The sequence below is a fragment of the Malurus melanocephalus genome, unplaced genomic scaffold (genome assembly GCF_030028575.1).
Source record: "Malurus melanocephalus ecotype Western Australia unplaced genomic scaffold, MMel_1.1 scaffold_369, whole genome shotgun sequence".
NCBI lineage: Eukaryota > Metazoa > Chordata > Aves > Passeriformes > Maluridae > Malurus > Malurus melanocephalus.
Genome location: NW_026623601.1, coordinates 212,424 through 225,068, shown reverse-complemented (window position 1 = coordinate 225,068; position 12,645 = coordinate 212,424). Strand labels below are relative to the sequence as shown.

The window sequence follows — 12,645 nt, the reverse complement described above, 5'->3', positions numbered from 1 at the left end:
TCCAAGTCATAGAATTTCAGAATGGTTCAGTTTGGAAGGAACCTTAAAGCTCATTTCATTCCCCCCKTGGCTGCCCTTGGATCCYTGGAAGTGTTCAAGGCCAGGTTGGACATTGGGGCTTGGAGCAACTTGGGACAGTGGAAGGTGTCCCTGCCARTGACAGGGGGTGAAATGGGATGGGATTTAAGGTCCTTTCCAGCCCAAACCACTCTGGGATTCTGTCATTTCTAAGAGGAGCAGAGTGTGGAAAAATCTTAAGTGGAAAAATCATAACCAAAATCCCAGGAGATGCTGTGGTGGCTCATAGGTGTCCCCTCTTGGTGTGTCTCCCTCTGCCAGGTCTCAGTGGTGGCCATAGCAGAGTTACACTGCCTTGGTGGGTTTGGGTTCCCTTGGCCCCCTGCCATCTCACTGCTGTGGCTGCACCAGAGCCCGTGCTGGCTTTGCCTTTGCTCCATTTGGTTGCTCCATTTTTGGATGCTCCATTTGATGACCCTCTCCTCTTGCAGCCCCAAACCGCCRCCCCCTGAGGGTGTGAAGTCCAACCCCTCCAAGCGGCACCGGGAGCGGCTGAACCAGGAGCTGAGCAAGCTGACAGGGCTGCTGCCCTTYCCCGAGGATGTGTGCTCCAGGCTGGATAAACTCTCCATCCTCCGGCTGGCCGTGGGCTACCTGAAGGTSAAGAGCTACCTGAAGGGTGAGTGTCAATGCTGGGAGGGGGGAAAAGCCCTTGGGGTTGATCCTCCCAGCTCACATCCCACCCCGAGCTTGGGGATGGAAAGTTGTGCTTCCTAAAGGCAGGATGGTTGGGAGTTGTGGGATCAGGCCCTTGGATGTTGATACCGGCAGAAAAATGTCACCATGGATGRAGGGAGCAGTTTGAGACCTCCTGTAAAGTTCCTCCAACTCGTTAGCAGCCATCTACCCCTCCTTTACATCCAAAACCCTTCCTGGGTCCCACTCCYACCACAGCCCATGGTGAAGAAGGGAGAAATGGGTAAAATAGTGTGACTTGTTGAACAGCAACATGTCCCCTCATCTGACTGGAATGGCAACTTAAATTTAAATTAACTAACTAATATGAATTCATAATATAATACATATTACACAGTCCATATTCTGTGTTCTCACATTTACCCCATATTCCTTCCTCCTCCCTCCCCATTCTCCTTCAACCCTTCATTGTTATAGTTACAGAATATATAATAAATTTTATTTATATATGGTGCAAGCCCAAGCCTTATCTCCAGGCAGGAGAGAGGCAGATATTTTGATAGATTGGTAATTGCCTTATCTCCAGGCAATTGACAGACCAGTGGGGGTGAGGTGATGCCCTGAGGCTCCTTTTTTCTCTTGTACTGCATTTCKCAAGCCATCAAGTGCAGCTTCCCTGTGTTGTCTGCATCCTGTCTGGCTGCTTGCATGAGGAGAAATCTGAGGAAGAGCACAAATGAGGGGGCTCAGGGCTTGATCTCCTGCCAGCTTTGCTGATCAGGCCCAGCCTTGGTGCTGCTGGGCAGTGATGGCAGCTCTGGTGCTATCACAGCCTGCCTTCAAGGCGCTTTGAAGGTTYTGTCACTCATGTAAACAAGGAGCGAGCCTCGCCGCCAGACTTGTGCTGAGCTCCTGTCTGCCACCCAATTTGCAGAGATTGCTGCTTGGACCCGTGTCTGACAGCCTCCCAGACAAATGTGGAGTGACTTTGCTGATCCCTGTCTCTCTGAGAGCGAGTGGCCAAGGAAAAAACTCGTCTGGGCTGTGACAGGAGCCCCACTTGCTGCACACAGGGAGATCTCATGAGAGCTAGGATGGGTTTTAGTGCTGAGTTCCAAGTTTTTAACTTGGAAAAGCTCCAGCTAGCTGGAGAGCTGTGCTGGGCTTTGTTTCCTATGGCTCCTGTAACAAAGGAAGCAGGTGCTGCAGTTGCAGATGTGGCTCTGCCAAGGGTGAGCAAGAAAAGGGGRCTTAAAATGCTCTCTGGGGTGGAGAGGATGCAATCAGGGAATGTGCTGCCATGCCTTCTACCTAGGACACCRAGCAGGAGCTCTGCAAGAGAGAGGATTGCGGAGTCCCAGACTGCTTTGGGTTGGAAACACCTCAAAGCCATCTCATTCCAACCCCTGCCATGGCAGGGACACCTTCCACGATCCCAGAGTGCTCCAAGCCCCATCTAGCCTGGCCTTGGACCAGCTTCTCTGGTGCCAGGACCTCCCCACCCTCACAAGAAACAATTCCTCTCAATATCCCACCTAACCCACTCTCTTTAAGAGCCCATGGAAAGCCCTGTCATGGTAGGAGACCACACTCCAGAGTCTGGCAAAACGTGAGATTTTCAACAGCTCCCAGTGAACAGTGAGGTACCTCCCSATCGAGCCAACCTGGCTGGAGCAGGGGCTTGGCTTAGGAGTGCTCACCAGGTCCTTTGCCAGCTCCCTTCCCAGCTGGCAGCAGGTCTCACTGGGTAATCTCACTGCAATCAGCACTAAATTAGCTTTTTTATTCATCTCCTCATTGTTTGTTGTTACCGTGGGCCAGAGCTGCAGGAGTCTGGACCTGCAGTAACTGAGGCAGTGAAAGAAGTCGAGCTCAAATCCATCCCTGGGCAAGATCCTGCAGGATTGTGTGGGATGAAGGTTTGCAGCAGCAGGTTGGAGAGTCTGGCACGGACTTGGGGATGCCAGCGCTCCCCAGGGCATTTCTGTGCTCCTCAAAAAATGCCGAGTGACTTTTCCTAATAGGTTTATAATCGGAGGGTTTGGCATTTGTCTGTTTTGCTTGGATGGTGTGAGCCTGCTCTGCTTGGCACCGTGCCTTTGTGAAACAGCTGAGGCAAAGGTTGGGGCTGATTTGCCAGAGTTTGGGATCGGATCCAAGAGGAAAACGGTTGTGCATGGCTCGGTGTTGCTGGAAGAGCTGGGAGCTCCTGGTTTTTGGGTGCCAGGCACCTCTGGAGCCTGTTCAAAGACAAGTGTTTGCCGTGGGTGAAGCTTGTGGACTCCCAGCAGGGGAGAGGCAGCCTCCATCTCCGACAGAGCTGAGACCCTTCTTCCTCCCCAAACCTTGGAGATGCTCAGGCAGCATCTCCACCTTCTCCATCAGTCACAGCTTCTGCTCTCTTCCATCCTGTGCCCTCAGATCAGCCAGGTCAAGGGATGTGAGACCTCTGGGAAAGATGAAATTCAACAGGGAGACACCAAACGAAAAAGCTTCTTCACATGATTGCCCTGTGATCCCCAAGGAAAAACATCCCATCTGGCCCATATGGCTTTGATTTGCACTTCATGGAGTGTAATAGTTTCAAAATGAGACATAGATTCTCTTTTAAAATTTGATTTCTTTTGAAGGGCTCTAAATCTCTAAAGCATTGAAATGAGGCAGGCTGGCAGGGGATCGCAAAAAGAAACAAGTCCTTCCAGAACAAAGCTCCAAAAGGGCAGTGAGCTTTTTGAGAGGGTGCACGAGAGCATGTGGTCTCCAGCTCTCTCCCATCTGCAGGCAGAGCTGCTGTGGCTCACAGAATCCAACAGGAAATACCCATTTTGTGCTTTCCAGCAGCCTCTGCCCTGCTATTTGTGTTACCTTGTGCAAGACCTTCAGCTAATTACCCTGACCCTACCTGCRTCTGTGGCCTGGCTGCTGACAACCTATGTGGGTGAGGGCTGGTTGTCACTCAGGCTCCAGGTGTAAATACATCCCAGGGATGCTTTGACTCCAAATTTGTTTTGAATTCAAACATRCCAATCCATCGGGGAARATGCTTTTGCTTTGTGATGGTTTGCTGCAGAGCAAAATGCCCCAGATCAGCAGTTTYACTTGAAACTTCTTTAGGTTCTGAATTGTTTTGGCTTCAAACTTGGTGTTATCGGGGAAGAAACAAAAAAACCTTTAAAACCTTTCAGTGGTGAAGCGAGAGCTCCTCCCATTGAGGCAATTAAATGTGTGGTCAGATTTGGGATAGTTTGAGGTTCTTCCTCACCTTCTGCGGCTCCCCAATGTTCAGAGGATCTTTCCCCTTTGGACACAGCACCATCTGACACCCAGGGCTGAGATGAAGCAGGAATCACACAGGATATGTGAGCTATGTCAGACCTCAGGGAGCTGCAGGGGCTCGTGGTGGTGGCAGAGGTSGTGTGGCTCCTACACAGGAGCCGCTTGGAGCTTTTCTGTGTTTTCTGTTTGTTGAGCTGGCACAAAAACATGCCTTGAGAGCTGACATTTGCTGGCAGCTGGGTTTGGATYGAGTTCTTTCCGTGATAATCAGCAGATAAAGCACCACGCTGGGGCCATCCCCGGGAGCTGCTGTCCTCATTCTTGCTCCCTGAACAACCGGTTCTGCGTGAGCCCCGTCAGGCTCGAGGTCCCATGAGCAGGGCAGCAGCAGGTTTGATGGTGGCTGCACCCAGGGGTGGTGCCTTGAAGGCATCCAGTGCTGGGGCATGAGGTGGCACCTGAATCAGCCTGGGGAAGGTCATGGCAGCGAGTCCTGGCAGCCAGGAGCTCTCAGGTGCTACTGGGAGTGCCACAGCCACCAACTCAGCTGCTGAGCAGCCATGGAAGGGAGAAAACAAATATGGRTGCTTTGATGGCATCTCAGGTGCTTTTGGGCGGGTTTGCCTCTGTCTTCCTTCAACCCTGAAGGACAGAATAGCAGACACAGCACCCCGGTGGGGTGGCTTGAAGGCAGCTCGAGCTCTGCCAGGCTCTGTCCCAGAGCCTCCTGGCTGTGTTGGGTGGTGTTCCCCAGCCTGGGCAGCCCAGTAGCTCTCACCTCCCCTCCATCTCTGCCTCAGGCCCTGGCAGCAGTGAGGTTTCCCAGAAATGTGATCAAGCCAGGGTAATAATCTCTCAGAGGAAGCCTTGGGCATGGCTTTATAAATGGGCTCTGTGCCAGTTCCATCTGGTCTCACCTTCCTCCACACCGAGTCCACGGGCATCCGGAATCTGTGTGAGCAGCCCTGGGGTGGGGAGGAGGAGGGGGAGKCTCCTGCCCTGCCCTTYTCACACTCATTTCTTGCCTTTTCTCTTGCAGCTACAGCTCCAAAGGCCAGCGGCTGTGTGGATCAGCCCAGAGCTCCRGGAGGGGACAGATGGATGGAGCTGCAGGGTGACAGGGAGCTGTTTCCTGAGGGGGAGCTGCTGCTCCAGGTATGGTGCTGTGGCTTGGTGGTTGGTGATCTTCCCAAGCAGCTCTGGAGCCTGTGGTGCCATCTATGGAGCGAGAGGAGAGCCTGCCTTGCCCAGAGCTGCTTTGCTGTGATCCTGCAGGCACTGAATTCCTAGAGTGACACCATCCTGCTGGGATGGGTCCAGATCCCCATTCCCAACATTCCCTCTCATCTCCACCACAGTTTGCTGCCCCTTTGATTGTGTCACGGACCCGCGCTCCATCCCAACCAAGGGGTTCAGGGATATCCTATGGTGGTGTAGGGCTTGATCCCTGATACTTCCCAGGGTGCTGGGTTGGTTCCTTGCTTTTAGCAAATGCCAAGAGGAGAATGGTGATAGCTGCAGGATGAAATATCCTGCAGGAACTCCTTGCCCTACCTGAGGCATGAGTTCCACAGGGATGAGTTCACAGCCTGCCTGGGAAAAGCCCAGCTGCAGTTTGTAGGTTGTGGAGCCTTAAAGGTCACCTCATTCCACTCCCTGCCATGGGCAGGGACACCTCCCATTGTCCCAGGGTGCTCTGAGCCTTGTCCAGCCTGGCCTTGGACACTGCCAGGGATCCAAGGGCAGCTACAGCTTCTCTGGGCACCCTGTGCCAGGGCCTCCCCACCCTCAGAAGGAAGAATTTMTTTCCAATATCCCATCTAACCCTGCCCTCTGGCAGCATAAGCACCCCTAGTCCTATCTCTCCCAGCCCTTGTAAAAAGTGCCTTTCCAGCTCTCCTGTAGCTTTTCTGGGCCTTCAGTCCTCCCACCTCTCCAAACACCAGCAGATGTGTGCTTGGCTCTCCTTAAGCCTGCCTTTGGTCCYTTCAGCCCTGCTCCTGCAGAGCTGTGCAAGCAGACCCCCAGCAGGAGCYTCCATGTGGGATTTTGGCTAGGCAGTGACTCCTGGGAGCTCAGCGTGACTTTTGGCAGCAAATCGTGGACCGAACAAAGTCATCGAGGCAGGGCTCASTCCCAGCTGCCTGCCAGAGCCTTGGTCACAGAGGAGCAGCTGAAAAGGCAGGACAGAGGCCCTGGCTGCTGCAGTGCCAGCGTGGAGCTGCTCTTGAGCCCTCCAGGGGCTTGGACTTGGACCATGTGATGGCAATCTGTTGGCAGGCTGGGGTGGGGTGATTGAAGGCATCTGGAGAGCTTATGAGGTGTGAGTGTGATAGAAATCCCCCAGCTGAGCTCTCTGGTGGCTTTGTTTCCCCCCCACGAAGATCATTTTAATCACATACTGTAATTTGCAGAAAACTCTGACTCAGGGTCCCTCAGGGGGCTGCAGCACACAAAGGGAAGGGTCTGGTCCTTCAGAAAGCAAGRTTTGTACCCTAGGTTTCCATCTAGGGTGTTCTTTTCCTGATTGCTCTCCTGCTAGTCTCTAATAAATTCAACACATTGCAGTCAAGAGCAGAGGGCAAGAGTTATTGTCTAGTGCAGTGCTTTGCTTTTGGGGAAAATCAGCCTGAAATGGTCAGGAATCAYAGAATATCTCAAGTTGGAAGKGACCCATAGGGATCATCATGTCCAGAGCAGAGCCCCCATTCCCAGCTGGAGAGGAGGAAATCAAGTCCAGGTCCTCCATCAAACCTCTCCTGAGCTGGTCCCTCCTGATGCAGGAGCTGCTGCCTTGCAGTGAGAGGGCTTTGGAGAAAGTGGACACTCCAGCTTGGATCATTGCTCATGCTGGGAACAAAAAACTCCACAGAACTGAGTCTTGCACGGTTTCCAGGTGCTTTCATGCTTTGTGGGGCTCCTTGTAGAGGAAGAAGGATCCTTCCTGTCCCTGAATGCTGAMGGAACAGCTGGGGGGTTTCATGTGTCAGCAGCTGGATTGAAGCTGGAGAGAGTAACCCTGGGCTGAACCTCTGCTTTCAGGCACTCAATGGATTTGTCATCGCCGTGACTGGGGATGGCTACATCTTCTACATCTCCCCCACTGTGCAGGACTACCTGGGCTTCCACCAGGTGAGTGCTGTGTTTTCCTGCCTGGGAACGGATGGGTGCAGCCCAGCTTGGGAAGGAGGTGCAGATGGGGAGCAGAACTTCCCAAATGGCAGGGAAAGAGCTGAAGTTTCAGCATTTCCCAGTAAGCACTGAGAGCCAGAGGCAGTGTGAAACATCCTTGGAAGGGCTGGGTAACACCAGAACTTCAGCCAACAGCAGGAGAAYCTCAGCCTGGACAGTGTGGGACAGCTCTGCATGGCCATGGTGAGGGAATGCTGGGGCAGTCCTAAGCAGCCAGGGTTACCTGGACATTGCTGTTTCTACTGCTTCCAGAAAGCTCTAAGTCATTCCCAAATTTCCTCAGGTAGACCCCCTATCTGCTCCCTTTTCCTCCTTTCTGATCCACCCCAAAAGGACCAGCCACTCYTGATCCTCGCTCTCCACGCAGCTCACAAGGCTTGCGATGTTTGCTTGTTGTTCASGCTCCATCCCTGCACTCTTAGTGGCCATGACAGGACACCGTGTRCCATGTCCTCCTCCAGACACCTCTGCCAGGCTGCCCAGGAGTGGCCACTGTTCCCTTGTGTCGTTGCAGTCGGATCTCATCTACCAGAGCGTGTAYGAGCTGATCCACGCAGACGACAGGRCCGCCTTCCGCCGCCAGCTGCACAGGGCCCCGCCGCTCGCCGCTGACAGTGAGTGCCAGGGTGATCCCTGTGGGAACACTGGGGGCTCACCGRAGGGGCCTGAGCYGTGAGCTCAGGGTGTGCAGCACAGYTTGGAAAGCTTCCTTTTCCCATTGATTTGCCAGCATTTCCCCCTGAGCAGCCGCCGCTGTCCAGCCCCCAGCAKGTCCATGCTGAGAAGCAATCCTTCGCAGAGAGGAGCTTCACCTGCCGCTTCCGCTGCCTGCTGGACAACTCTTCGGGGTTCCTGGTAATGCAGCCCCATGCTGGGACACCCGTTTGCTTCTCCTCTGCCCCCAGAGCCACTTGTGTCCCGCAGGGATCAGAGCACGGCCAGTTCCCACCGCCCTGTTTGCTTCACACCCACATTTTCTAATCCCCTGCAAGGCCTTGAATTTCCGTGGGCGCCTGAAGCTCCTCCTTGGGCAGCAGAAGTCAGCAGCTGAGTCAGACAAGTCCCCAGTTGCTCTCTTTGCCATTGCGACGCTCCTGCAGCCTCTCTCCATCCTGGAGCTCCGCACCAAGACGCTGATCTTCCAGACAAAGCACAAGCTGGATTTCACTCCCATGGCTTGTGATTCCCGGTAAGGCATCTCTCGCTTTGCCCATGGCTGAATCCCTGGTGCTGAACAGGAAACTAGACCTGCTGGGGACAAGGATCTTCWGACCCAGCTCCCATGGCCCGATGCTTTTATTTCTCCCCAGTAACACAGGGAGCTGCTTAACTGGGCGCATGCACTTCTCTGCTGTGCTWTAGGTGGTGTTGGGGAGCAGGGGATGCAGCCCAGCCTGGGATGCACCACCCAAAGTGGGAGTGTGGCCAGTGGGGTGCATCTTTCGGGGATCCATCCCCAGTGTCASTGGGCTCCTGTGCTGTTTCCAGGGGGAAGGTTGTGCTGGGATACACGGAGATGGAGCTGTGCAGGAGGGGGTCCGGATACCAGTTTGTGCACGCGGCTGACATGATGCACTGCGCGGAGCACCACGTTAGGAGTGAGTACTGGGGGGCTGTCGGGGTGGGGGTGTTTGTGGGGTCCCTCAGGGCTCTGGCCTTGCTCTACTGTTGCTGTCCCAGGGCTGGAGTAGCTGTGATAAAGGCTCTTGCTCCTGGATGAGCTGGGGGAGCTGGGAGGGAGCCAGCACCCTGCGTGTCCTGCCCCACAGCACAGGCATGAGGTGATACTCGCCCCTCRTGGCATCTTGCACGTGTCATTTGTCTGGCTCTGTGGAGGAGCTCTGTCTGTTCCACCTGTCTCGTGTCCCTGTGCAGTGATGAAGACGGGGGAGAGCGGGCTGACGGTGCTCCGGCTGCTGACCAAGAGGGGCAGCTGGGTGTGGGTGCAGGCCAACGCGCGGCTGGTGTACAAAGGGGACAGGCCCGACTGCATCATCACCCGCCAGCGAGCCCTGTCGTGAGTACTGCTGGCTCTCTTCACCTGCTCTGGGCCAGGGGGGCTGCCCGGGCCACCAGGGTGGAGCAAAGGGGAGCTGGGCTTGGCAGCATWTGCAGCATTTGTCCTCCTGTGGGGTGAGTGAAATGGCTCTGAGGAGGGGCTTGTGGCCATGCTCCCTTCCCTGAGCCATGCAGGCCTCTCCGTGGGCTCCCCTGAGCCCTCTGTAGCTAGCCCAATCCTCCCCCCTTTCCCTCTAGACAAGCCAGGCCAGGCTGGAGCTCCCCCCTTGCTGTCAGAASGGTGATTTTGCCTGGCTTGGAGGAGTTGCTCACTGTTTCCATCTCTTTTTGCCTCCACACCAAAGGAACGAAGAAGGGGAGGAACATCTCCGGAAGAGGAACCTGCAGCTGCCTTTCAGCTTTGCCACGGGGGAAGCAGTGTTGTATGGGAATGACCTTCCTGGGGTCTTGCACTCTTTCCAAGCCAAGGAGGAGCTGCAGACACGAGCAAACCCCAGCCCGGAGCAGCGCTCGGTGGACCCCAACTCTCTCCTTGGGGCCATGATGAAGCAGGATGCATCCATATACAGCTCCCACACTGATAACGTGCCCCAGCTCTCCTTGCCAGGTTTCCTGCCTGAGCCCGATGGGCTGAGCCACAGTGAGGACATCAGCAGTGCCAAGGAGGACAGCAACTCCCTCCTGGTGGTCATCGAAACCCTCTTTGAGAGGGGCGAGGTGGGTGGGAAYGCCTGCCAGAGCCTCAGGATGGACAGCACAGAGCTGCAGCAGTGGGAGGCRGCTCTGCTCAGCTTGGGGGCAGAGGAGCAGCTGCCAGCTCAGGGCCTTGGCAACAGGCCGGCCACCAAGGTGACATCCTGCATGGAGCAGCTGCTCCTCAGCGAGGGCACTGGCAAGAGTGTGGGCTTCCCYCACTGCCAGGAGGAAAACAGTGCTGTGGCTCACTTCCAGCATTGCTGGGCAACGGAGTCAGCATTCCCAGCCCAGCCCCGGRCACAGGGCRYACCGGGAGGCCCAGGGGCTGTGGGCTCTGCAGTCTCTGTGAGCTTGGAGGGCAGCTCTGCCCAGCCAGAGCAGCAGGACCCCTTTCACTCAGCCAGGAGGGTGGCAGGGACTGTGCTGGGTGTCCCTGTGTCCAGCAGCGAATCCTCTGTAGTGCTGCAGCACTTCAACCAAGCGTTTCAGACAGAAGTGACCCCCTCTGCTCCCACAGATAACACTGTTCCTGGTGCTCAGAGCCAGCCTGGCTGCCAGCTGGTGGGCTCAAGCTSTCCACCCACCCTGCACTCAAACACATTGGTGACTCCTTGGCACAATGTCCCCCTCCAGGCAAATCCAGCTTGCATGGCCACAGCTCCAAAACAGCTGGAAGGTGCAGGAACGCACATGGAGTCCCAAACCCTGCCAGCTGGCAGCCCCAAGAGCCCCCCMGGGGCCGGGCTGTGGTTGCCATCCCCCTCCCAGTCTGTTCCWTGCCCTGCCCAGGGCTTGCACGAGTCCTTGTTCTCTGGGGATGGGAACCTCTGTGCTGAGGAGGCTGCTCTCCCTGCACGAGCATCAGCACCCATGGGAGCCAGCCATATGCCAGGGGCTGGTGGCTTTCCCCAACAGCCCCCGATAGCCCACGTGGAGCCCTGCTTCTCCTGGGCAGGGCAGCAGGCAGGGCTCCAAGAGGACAAGTGGTTCACCCAGCTGTGGYTCCCGCAGGCTGGGGCAGCTCCTCCGAGGAGCCATGGGGCAGGGCCAGTGCCCCAGAGCGGGCTCCTGCTGGGCTCCAGCCCTGATCCCAGTGCCCACGGGATGGACTGCATTGTGCTGCCCGAGTGCCAGTATGGGAACAGCCTCTTCAGGCATGAGAGCAGCTTCCCGAGGGATGCTTCCAAAGCACCCCTTCCCCAGCAGCCGGGCACTTTGCCTTGCCCTGCTGAGAACCCCCATGGAGCCTGCCACTGCTCACCAGGCTCAGTTTCAAGGTGCTCAGCAGCTGTCCCTGTGAAGGTGGGTGTAGGAGCACCCCCGTGCTCCGGGCAGGGTCCTGGCTGCCCGTCAGTTCCCTTCTCAGCTGGGCCCCTCTGTGCCTGTGAGGTCCAGCTCAAGGTGAGGTGCGAGGGCTGCAGGACCTGAGGGGCTCACGTGGAGAACCCTAACTCACACTGTCCTTTGGGGGCAGCCTGCTTTGAGGCTCACAGTGAACCAGGAGCCCTGTCTTGGAAAGCCACCAGCAGCTGTGGGTCGTCTCCTACCTGCCAGTGGTGCCCCGAGCTCCCTGGTCTCTCAGGATTTTGTCTTCCAGTGCTGTCAGGCAGTCTAAGATGAAGTGGTTTGGACTTTTTTTTTATAGGTGACAAGTCTTTCAGGGAGATGCAGCGATCCCACCAGTGAGGCTTGTGGGCTCCAAGAAAAGACGATGCTGGCACATCCATGTGCTTGGRGCAGCCTCTTGCAGCTGGAGCTGCTGCCTCAGGAGCAGGTAGCACTGAACTGCTGGTTCTCAACAAAACACAGTGGGGTTGCCTCATTTCCTGTGTGTGAACCACCCTTGTTTGATCCCCTGCATCATCTCTGCCTGCCCGAGCCTCTCTCCCTCCTGCACTCTCCCATCTCCTCCAGAGAATGACCCAAACACTTTGGAAAAGGGGTGTTACGGAGCACTTTGGGAAGCTCAGCAGCATTGAAAGGTCTCGTCAGGAGATGGAGTTGGTGGGAGTGAAGGCACCTCAGAGGTTTGGGCTCTCCAGCAACCTTCCTGAGGAATTTAGGAGAGTTGGGTTACAGGTTGTGACCTTTCTAGGATGCAGGGTGAGGAAGGTCCAGCCAAGCTCCCCTTGGGTTTGTCCTTGCCTTCCTTTCAAGCAGTCCATGAGTGTCATCTGGCTGAGGAACAGTGAGGTTTCCTCCTGTGCATTTGCCCTAGCAATAAGAAGGAAAGGCAGGGAGGGATGCAGTGACCACTGGCTGCCTCTCCTTTTCAGACCCACTTTGTGCCCCTCAAACCGTTGTCTTTCAGCCCAGCACAACCACCTTGTTGAGTTCCCTTTCTTCTCTGTCTTTGTAACCTAAGATGTGAATTAATTGGGTTTTTCCTCAMCGTGAGGCAAATGCTCACAGATCCATCAGGGAAACCCACAGAAAAAGCAATGACTGGGGAGCGTGGAGCTGATTTGAGACCACGCTGGCTTGCAACAKTGGGGCATAGAGATCAAAGTGGCTGGGGATACTCACACCTTCCCCTCATGCACCCATACACCCACCCCAAATTGGCCTGGAGGAGCACATGGGATGGAGCAAGAAGTCGATGCTCCAGACCCAAAAAGCAGCAGGATGGACTCTGCTCACCAGCCTCTGTGCTCTCAGCACGTCTGGATCGGCGCTGGGGGTGCCAGGGGCTCCCATTCCTACAGGAGATGGGGTTTGGGGTGGGGGCACTACTGCTTGGGGCCGTGA

The 12,645-nt window shown here is 55.7% G+C and overlaps 1 protein-coding gene across 1 annotated transcript in view; it reads left to right on the top strand.

The window, feature by feature from the left end:
- The window catches only part of LOC130580894 (neuronal PAS domain-containing protein 3-like), a 13,966-nt gene extending 2,777 nt beyond the window's left edge, over positions 1 to 11,189 (top strand). Inside the window, 10 exon segments of the mRNA XM_057378676.1 lie at positions 510 to 697; positions 5,030 to 5,145; positions 7,033 to 7,122; positions 7,697 to 7,796; positions 7,913 to 8,037; positions 8,175 to 8,371; positions 8,671 to 8,780; positions 9,058 to 9,199; positions 9,546 to 11,077; positions 11,080 to 11,189. Of these exon segments, the coding sequence (XP_057234659.1) occupies positions 510 to 697; positions 5,030 to 5,145; positions 7,033 to 7,122; positions 7,697 to 7,796; positions 7,913 to 8,037; positions 8,175 to 8,371; positions 8,671 to 8,780; positions 9,058 to 9,199; positions 9,546 to 11,077; positions 11,080 to 11,129 (2,650 nt within the window). The 3' untranslated portion in view covers positions 11,130 to 11,189.
- Positions 11,190 to 12,645: the final 1,456 nt, after the last annotated feature.